Source organism: Cicer arietinum, chromosome 5 (genome assembly GCF_000331145.2).
Source record: "Cicer arietinum cultivar CDC Frontier isolate Library 1 chromosome 5, Cicar.CDCFrontier_v2.0, whole genome shotgun sequence".
Lineage (NCBI taxonomy): Eukaryota > Viridiplantae > Streptophyta > Magnoliopsida > Fabales > Fabaceae > Cicer > Cicer arietinum.
The window spans coordinates 58,802,711-58,812,353 of NC_021164.2; the positions used below are offsets into that span (position 1 = coordinate 58,802,711).

The 9,643-nt window shown below is 33.7% G+C and overlaps 2 protein-coding genes and 1 long non-coding RNA gene across 3 annotated transcripts in view; 1 reads left to right on the forward strand and 2 right to left on the reverse strand.

Annotated features, from left to right (window-relative positions):
* LOC101495134 (uncharacterized) overlaps positions 1–1,902 on the forward strand; it is a 4,348-nt gene extending 2,446 nt beyond the window's left edge. The window contains exons 3-8 of the mRNA XM_004500422.4: positions 238–334; positions 530–593; positions 674–730; positions 1,067–1,104; positions 1,194–1,275; positions 1,584–1,902. Coding sequence (XP_004500479.1) covers positions 238–334; positions 530–593; positions 674–730; positions 1,067–1,104; positions 1,194–1,275; positions 1,584–1,673 — 428 coding nt within the window. The 3' untranslated portion in view covers positions 1,674–1,902. The remainder of the gene's footprint in view (positions 1–237; positions 335–529; positions 594–673; positions 731–1,066; positions 1,105–1,193; positions 1,276–1,583) is intronic.
* A 104-nt stretch (positions 1,903–2,006) lies between these two features.
* LOC101496659 (uncharacterized) lies at positions 2,007–7,020 on the reverse strand. Its single transcript, XM_027334538.2, is given in 8 exon segments — positions 2,007–2,662; positions 2,823–3,059; positions 3,150–3,408; positions 3,531–3,855; positions 3,945–4,527; positions 4,529–5,202; positions 5,441–6,004; positions 6,640–7,020. Coding segments are annotated over 8 exon segments (2,817 nt in total). The 5' UTR covers positions 6,757–7,020; the 3' UTR covers positions 2,007–2,604.
* A 903-nt stretch (positions 7,021–7,923) lies between these two features.
* LOC105852171 (uncharacterized) lies at positions 7,924–9,637 on the reverse strand. Its single transcript, XR_001143922.3, has 3 exons — positions 9,352–9,637; positions 9,125–9,268; positions 7,924–8,771 (listed from the first exon to the last, which is right to left on the reverse strand). It is a non-coding gene; the product is annotated as an uncharacterized lncRNA (long non-coding RNA).
* Between the last annotated feature and the right edge of the window lie 6 nt (positions 9,638–9,643).

The following is a 9,643-nucleotide window of genomic DNA, read 5'->3' on the forward strand; positions in this document are numbered from 1 at the left end:
AAAGAGTGATGAACTTTTTGTGAATGAGTGAGAACATAGACAGGCTTATACTTTTTTTTCACAAACGAAAAACCAGTGAACTATCAAATATTTCCATAGATACAAGCTAATACTTTTCATAGTGACATTTAGTGTATGCATGCATGAATTGAAATATGCATTAGTTAGATGTGATGTGCATATACGTTAATTTTTTCTTTTTTAGACGTTGAACTTCTGCACTCCATATCTTTCCAGGTGGAATCTTGAGGGGCTCTAGGAGAGACAGATTATTAAGTAAGTTTGTTGAAAACGAGTGTGAGAAGATAGATAGGCTAATGGAACTATACATCAGGTAGGTTGAACATGTCCTCTTCTCCTTATGATGTACATGATTCTTGAGCTTAATCCATTCGTTCCAACCTGCTATTCATCTGGCTTAAAGTTAGTACGCATATTTGTATGATATAATTATAAAAATTGTGGCCATAGGAATCTTGATTCAAAGCTTATTTTTCATTTGAGCACACTGAATTTTTTTTCCCACCAGATATTCAGATAGAGTCAAAGTTGAAACTGAACGGTTGAGTAAAATTGAGTTTGATGACTTGGAGGTAGTTTACTTATTCTGAGTGTATATGTCAAGTTGAAGTAACTTTTTTTATAGCAAAATCTAACGATTCTGATTTTATAGATGGATGAAGATGAAAAGTACAATCGTAAACTAGAATCTGGACTTTATACTCTTCAGGTAAGTTTATTAAACTGACTAACTGATTTTGAGAAATGATATGGTAGTAGTTTTTGGTGTTTTATGAACTCATCCATAACCGCTTCAAAAATAATACTGTTTTAGCATTTTTTGAAAACATATTTGGAATTTTTTCTTTATTCATAAACAGCTATATAATTATTAACCAAAAAGGATTTTATGAAGTTTTGGTTTCTTTCCATTTCTCCTTTTTAAATTGCGTTTGGGAAATTTTTTAGTAAACGCTAGTGGTGCATATAGTAGCACCTCCTATGAACAGGATACCAGTTTTACATAACCTTTTTCGTACTGACAAATTGCTACATGCTTTTTCAGTTGGTTGCTGTCATTTTGGGTCATATTTGGTGCTCTGAGTAAGTATTTGTACCGTTATATGGTTAAGTTGAGAGCTTTTATATGTATGTTTTCACCGGGCTGACTTAATTAAATGTTTCATGGTCAGACATTCACAAATGAGAGGAAGAATTGAACTACTTCTCAAACAGAACAAACTTAGTAAAAAGCATGTCAAGGATATACTTCAGGTATATATTCTGTGGATATGTTTGAACAAATTTGCATTTTATATCCTGTGAGTTTCAGTTTTTATATTGAAGATGCATCAATGAAGTCTTAATTCCAAGTTAAATATCAGTTTTGCAATATTCTCTTATCTTCCATATTTCAAGGCACTAGCAATTTCATGATTTAAAAATGATACATTAGTCCCTTCCCACTAAAAAACTCGAAGATTTTAATATGAGCCTGTGAACTTGGTTGTCCCTTAACAGTGGCTTGTCTGGAGTGTAGCAGAAGCTCTAATTGATTGGTAATATTTTTTTTTGTGGTTTAGGAATATCATGACAATATTGGTGATCTTGATGGACCAGAAGAGAAGGAGCGGGCACAAACAAAGATTCAGAAGTTCTTAATGGCGTTATAACTATTGTAAGACTTAATAGAGTAAACTTCATTGGAAGTGATTATTTTTTCCTTTTTGCCCCTTTTCAAATGCGTGTAAAATCTATTTTGTTGAGAACAGGAAATAGGCTAGTCAGGTTAATGGAGAAAGAAACACTGATATGCAAATGTTGTTGAGATCATAGTAACATACAGTTTCTGTGAGTTTAATTTTCAGTTTGAAAACAATAGTTAGAGTTGCATTTAGTCAATGTTTGTCCTAGTTGCAATTTATTTTTGCAGGGATGAACTACTGCCGGTTTCTGTTAGACAGCCTAAATGTATTTGGTTTTATAGTACTTTTTAAAACACAGTAATTAGATTAATACAAAGTTTATTTGAAATATGTAAGTGGAAAATGTGAAAGTAAAATAATGCATCAAAGTACCCAATGTTCTGCCACACCGAAGGGATTTGGATACTTGTTCAGTGACGTAGAATTGTAGATTAATAACCCTGCTGCTTGGTTCTTATAGTGTTTTATAATGTGGTCTAACTCTGACTGATATTCTTAAACCTAGAGGTTACAGTGATAAAGGAAGCAACACAAATTTTTCTGTTTACTTTAAAAATTCAAGTAATCATAGCATGAGATATTACAGTAGTGGAAGAATACTTTGGATATGTAATTCGTATACGTGATTGGATTTGGGAGATCACTTAGGTTACCTCTGCTTTATGTTGACCCTTGTGCGCAGATTTAAAAAACATAACACTGGGTTACATGTTCACAGGATTAGCACACCCTGTCGGTTTGATATTATGGCAGCAAACTGTATCAAGGCCTTGGATTTAGCAACGTTATCTTACATGGTCATGATCTAAAATGGTACACGTTATACCATTTTGTACCATTTTGAGTCTTAACTTGTTCTGTTCACCTGGTCCAGGTGCAATCTATATAACCCCAATCCTTACAACCTTAGTTTCCATGGCCTGCCTCTGGATGAACCTCTGGTGTACAGCGAACCTCTGGTATACAAATATGTAGTTAGCTAAGCAACAAAGCCAATATAATGTACAGTAGGATGCTTTTGCATATTGTTTATACTTAACAGCGATTTTTCTTCATTTTAAATTTGGTTATAAATTTGTAAAACAAAAATTTATGGCTTCTCTACTGTACACTTACCTGGACGTGGTAGCAAATGTCTTTGATCTGTCTTGTAGACTAAGTTTCTTAAATGATGATTCTGAGTCGTCAAGGAGTTCAATCTCAAGCAAGGCATCCTCAATAGCCTCAGCCAATTTCTTGTCCTCATCGGCATTATGGAAACACCCTCTTTCCTTAGCGTCAAGAACTAGTTCTTTCCATATAGTGTTGCTATTTTCTAAAGTTGTTTCATTCCCTAGTATCCAAAGGCAATATCTGCATGAGTTACCCAGTTTATAATCAACTTATGTATGTTATCAGAACTTGGAAGTAGAATGAGTATCACATATAATAAGAGTAGCATACCTAGCCCGAGTCAATGCAACGTTTGCTCTTTGCTTATTGTAAAGAAAACCCACTTTTGCATCCTCGTTAGATCTCACAGTGGAGATTATTATTATATCTTCTTCACTACCTTGAAAGCCATCAATAGAACGAACACTAACAGAGAAATTAGGATCAGAAATAGAATTGATTAGCTTTATTTTTTCTTGGATTTCGTACACCTGAGCAGTATATGGAGATATGATTCCTATGCTAACTTTCTTCCTTGTCCTCAAAAATTCTGTAACAAAAAAGGGTTAGTGTATCCAAAAGAAGAAGCTTTCTTATTTGAGAACAAAATGCAGCCCTGAAATCACTAACTCATACACCTATACATTATATAAGGAATAACGAGACACTTGCCTTCTTCAAGGCTTCCAATGATCTTAGAGATAGCAGCAGCCTCAACTATATTCTTTGAACTGTGTCCACGGCCTCTTTGCTCTTTACCCTTAGCTATGTTTATAAAAGAATATGAAGTGTACATTTTTCCTTCAAGGAAACACCTATTATAGCCCATTTCTCTAACAATGGGGGCATCAACAAGTTGCTCCTCATAGAATTCTTTATTTGGGAATAAACTAATGGATGGATGCATTCTATACTGAGTATTAAGAAGATGCTTCTTGTATCCCAATAATGCCAGCCTCTCAAACAAACTTCTTCCATATTCAGCCTCTTCAGTAACCTTAGATTTGATAATTATAATCCTATAAGAAATTTTTCTTCAATGATGCACACTATACAAATCATAAAAAATGGTAGAAAATCAATTACCTTGCTTTTGACCACCGCAGGAAGTTGTCTCTCATCACCAATGAGGATAGCATGGTGGAGACCTGGCAGCTGCAATGGAATGACTGATTCACATTCTTTTAGTTGGGCTGCTTCATCAATAACTAGAAATTGTATTGGTGTCATTCCTTCAACGAAAAGTCTAGTAGAACTTGATGCAGTACAGAAAATCAGGCTTGCATTTATCAAGCAAAATTTTTCTATTCCATATTTGTCAGTAATGTTTGGAAGTAAAATTTTCTCAAGAAGTGATCTTAGTAAGCAAAGACACTCTTTTCTTTTGATGTTTAACATTCCAAGGCAATCAAAAATTATTTCTCCATCTGCATTGAGAGTTTGTTTCAAATTGGCTTTACTCAAGGAGCTTTCAAGAGATGTTAGCAAATCAAGAGCTATAGGAATTTTCTTCATCTCCTCAAATGGAATTAAAGATGTTGGTAGGTGTGTATGCAAGGTTCGCATACATACCTTGAGCTCCTCTACAATGCAACTGAATCTCTGCTTAACAAATTGCTCCAATGTCATGACACTATTCTTTTTATTTTCCTTATATGAAAGGTGAGATCTTCACAAATTGCTCTAACGACATTGGATCACCATTCTTTTCATGTTGCTTGTATGAACTATATGAAAGTTCTACATCATTGCCTTTTTGCCCTGCAAATTGTTCTAATGACATAAGATCTTGTTCTACACCAAGCTTATACAAACTATATTGCTTTGAGGGGTCATCAAGCAACATGATCATTGATTCTAAGTAATGTTTCCATCCAGTGGATGGAGAAAAACACCTCAAAAGATTATTTGCACGATAATCAAGAAAGATATCCTCAAGGCACCGATAACAGTCTACTTTCATTCGAGATCTGTTGCCGAATATCACTATATCACCAAAGCCATATGTATTGGTATCATGCTCAAGTGACTTTTTAACTAAATTCTGCAGGCGAGAAGCCACTTCCAACACTGCAGTATTTGTTGGAGTGCATGTTAATGTTCTGGTTTTAAACTTGAGCAAGGAAAATAACAAGGAAGCCACTGTCTTTGTTTTGCCAGTTCCTGGTGGACCCCAAATAAGTTTAACAGTGTCACTGTGATGACATTCCCTCATGGAAACACAACTTAAAACTGCATCTTTTTGGGATTCATTTAGATTCTGAGACTGGATTATGTTTTCTGCTCTAGAACAAGCTGCAATATGGTCTTCTCCCGAAATGCATAGTTGACAGTTTTCTCCATCCTGTAAAATACAAACAAGCATGAGTTGGTTATTAAACAAGCATAGTTGTCTGCACTTTGGAGAGGGAATCTAACAACAACAAAATTGAATCTACGAGTAGAAATCCTTTTCAATTCTTGAAATATATGAGAGCTTCATTATTATGGTTTATGTATATAAAGGGCTTATTCAAACTATGTAGTAAATTTGCTAGATACTAAATAATGAAAACACGCGTTATGAATTTAGTGATTCTTACATTTGAATCGGCTCGCAGCACCTTTTTCATCATGTTCATGTTTGCACCCTCTAGCTCAGAGTTTAAGGCTTTCCAAACACGAATATTTGTTGTCAGGTTCAAAAGATAGATAGCATAAAGCTTTGGTCCATTGTTGCTCATGTAAGATGATGAACTAATCTCCATGTCAATGCATTTGGAAGAGATAATTGAGATCTTGTCAGTACTTTTTTTGGAACCATAAACATAAGCAATGTGATAGTATCTTCTAGGCCTGTTTAAGTCTTCCACAGTTTTTGGTTTCATGTCTGTCAAGGCAATGAGATCTCCAACCTCTGGTTCATATGTTCCAACATCTCTTGTATCATTATTAGTTCTGTTCACTGAAATTTGATAGAGCAAGAAATTGGAGGGTATAAAGCTTTTGGATCTTTCAGGTTCAGCTATCAATATCTGACAAAAAGGAGCACGGTGCACGCTGTTTAAGCTCGAAGATAGATCACTGTGAGTTTCCTCAATCAATGAAGGAATGAAGGAGCTCATGTAATCTGTTACTGACATGAATGTCAATGGTATCTTCTGCACCTGAGATATACAATAATGTTTTGATTAAGTGTCTTTAGAGGAACAAAACAACTTCCTAATGTTAATGCATATCGATTCACAGTGGATGCAAGCATAGTCGTTGAATTACTTTAATGCTTGAACAGTTGAACACTCTTAGTTCAATGGAGGAGAAGAGAATCCAGGTCCATTAAATTTATGAGATGGAGTTAATAGAAGCATACATTGTTTGGTTTAATACATTGATATCATAAAGAGATAGAGAGCTTATAATATTAATTTTCATTTTAAAATTGAGGTGTTAAAATACCATATATCGCATAAGCAATGGGTATCTTATGATAAATTTCCTAATTTTAGTTGTCATAGAATGGCTTCTCATGTGGTTCTAAAATTAAAAGGAAGTAACAAAACAGAATAAATGTATGTAATCTTTTTCTTTTCAGGAAAAATGTATATAACCTTAAAAGCACGTTTTGATTAGTTTTTGACATTTTTTAGTAGGTTAATCAAGTGTTTTTCATTTTGAGTATTGAAAGAGGAAAATGCAAAATCTCACATATAATTTTGTATAATTTTTTACATATCATATTTTTCATTCTCATATAAAAATTACATTCGAGAGAATCAATTTCATAGAAAAGAAAAAAATTAACCTTGTGTTTGCATAAGTTTTCGTTGCGAACATCGTTAAAAGTCCACGAGAAAACAATTTGTACCAAACTTGCAAGATCAAGATCCTCCCTCTTGGCATTAAAAATACTCCTCTCCATACTTTGCTATTTTTTTACGACACTTCTTTCTCAACAAGGCAATTGAAAGCATGCATGCAGCAACAATGTCACTCAAAGCTTCTTTATATACATGGGAGTTAATCAAAACACAAGGGGCAGACAAATATAAAGAATTTCTTAGACATGAAGGAACTAAATAGTTAACACAAAACTTGCTCATCAGGTATACTACAGTTTCATTGTACTTGTGATGAAGGTGAAAAGAAGATTCTCTTATTAATTTATTGGACCCTTAATTTAAGATCATAGTAAAAAGCAACTTAACATACACAATAAACGTCACAACTAAAGGGAAAACAAGTTTAAAAAAGTAAAGGTGGTGTAGAATGGTTGTAATTATTAAAGCACACTACAAGACAAAGGTACCATGAATCAAAAGACCACCTAGGTATCAAGATGTTGACGCCAAGTCAACTATACAAGTCATTACATTAAAAGAGGTCGGCTTCATATTGTTTACTTTCATATCAATTTTGGTGGAATGTAATTATGTGAAGAGAAGCTACCTGAAATGAAAGTTAAATAAGAGAAGACTGATAAATGGTAATTGACTCATTTCCATTAGTTTAGTTAATTTAATGGAAAATGTTGAAAATCTCAACTAACAATTAAGACTGATTCAAAAATGAGTAGAAATAAATTCCTATCAGGTGAAATTTTTTTTGGGTATGTTGATCTAATTGTCCACTAAGAAGCCTTTCCAATCTATAAATTAATCTCATTATATATACAATTGTAGTAACATGTAAGTTATTTAAAAATTTGATTATTTTTTTAGAAACAGTCAAAATATTTTTAAAAATTGAATTAACATTTAAATTTATAAGACTTTATTCATGTAATATTTTTCCGTTAAAAATGAAAATTGTGGGTCCAACTTTAAATTTCTATTAATAAACTTAACTGAATTGAAGATCCATTTACTAGTTCAACTAACAAATATCGATATTATTATGTTGAACGTCTGTCCCGAGTTTGAATCCGATATCATTAAGTTGAATGTTTGTCCCGAATTCAAACTTAGAATCTCACAATTGTATAAGTTAATTATAGTAGAATTAACTATCTCTTCTAAGATAAAAAAAATAAATAAATAGAGAATTAGTTATAATAGCTAATGTGGTTAAATAGTCAAGGGAGGTGATAAAGATATAAGGAGAGGCGTGACTCGGGCGAATGCATTCTAGATCCTTTACATATACAACCTTTAAGGGTTGGACAGAGAAAATCATCTCTTCTACAAGGAACAATAAGTCAGAGGTTACGGTAGACTTTTCTTCTAAAATACATCAAGTTTCTAAATCAATAATACAATTACTATTTTCTTGAACTTGGATACTATCGATATGATACTGAAAATACACCCCAAAGGCATTAAAGAAAATCCATGTTTCACATACTATTTTGCTTCTTCCTTGTCATATCCAGATGAAATCTTAAATTGAACCTGGCATGAAAATACAATGTAGATATAGAGGCTATGCAAACCCAAAAAAAGGCATAATGTTTTACTCCATGCCTTCATGCAGATATTGACTAAATTCTTCTATACGTACATACACATGTGGTTTGTCAATGTTAAGTGTTTGTGTGTCTATAGAAAAGACAGCTCTGTTCCTCTTGATAGTCTCCAACCTCTACAGCCAAAAGTGGCTGGGGGTTGGATTACTCTCCAACGACCAAGATTATTGATCTCAACTGCTGAATTGATCCAATCGTAAACCTTTGACACAGAGGATAGAGATGCTAGAGAGGATCGAAGTCGTGAAAAATATGTGATCAGCTGAGGATATACAATTTCAAGTTCAAGTGTATTTTTCACTTTAGCGGAGTCAAATCTCCTGTGATACACATGTTACAATTAGCCTGATTCAAATCAATTATTAGGCTGTCCTTGGAGTTCCAGTTGCGGCAGATGCCTTCCTAAACATGAAATTTTAAATTTTTGTTTTCCAAACCAAAGTTGTCTAGTATGATCCCAAAATCCAATATTTCTGAAAATGAAGAAGAAAGATTCATCAACCACCTCAGCATCAATAAAAGAAAATGAAATAAAAAGAAATGAATAATGTGAAAGCGCGTGAAGAAACCCAATTGGAAAGTTCAGAAACAAATTGTTATTGTTTTAAATGTGCACGAGCCCCTAATGTTGATTTATTAAAAGTTTCAAGATGGACATATCAACTTACAAACCAAGGCCAATATCTCAATTTCATTAATAAAAGTAAAGGTCTGCTTCAGAATTTAGAATTATGAACTAAAAATAATCTAAAATAAGATACAGCCACGAAGTTCCAAAACGGCAATAGGGATAACATTCAAGAGAGGCGAGTAGAGGGTAATATACCAATTCATTCTCATTTAAACATCCCTCAGTTGGAGCAAATCAAGTTGGTTACAAAGAAACTGCATTGGATCATCTTGTTGCAGATTATGATTGGTTTGATGATTCAAATTAGCTGACCATCTCTCCGGAACGACAAAATCCCTGCTGTAATTGGTTATATTAGCACTCATACTTGAAATGATTTTCCCACTAATAAGCAAATCATACAATCAGTAGTAGAATTATACCCATTAGAACATCTAATTTTGCAGCATCTATGAATATCAACAGAATAATTCCTGCAAAAGATGTTCATATCCCTCGCCATCTTGGATACTTCAGATAATGGCAAAACATCCCAAATCTTCAAAACCTCAACAAAATTTGAATTTTCCTCAAGAATGTCAATGGTCCATACAAGATAAAGTAACTCATTGACCTTGCACAGCCCCAACAATTGGGAAGAAGTGTCATCTACAACTCCAACATTTATCTCCCGGTGAGGCTGATGCCGTCCACTTGAAAGTTGCATCAGCAGGA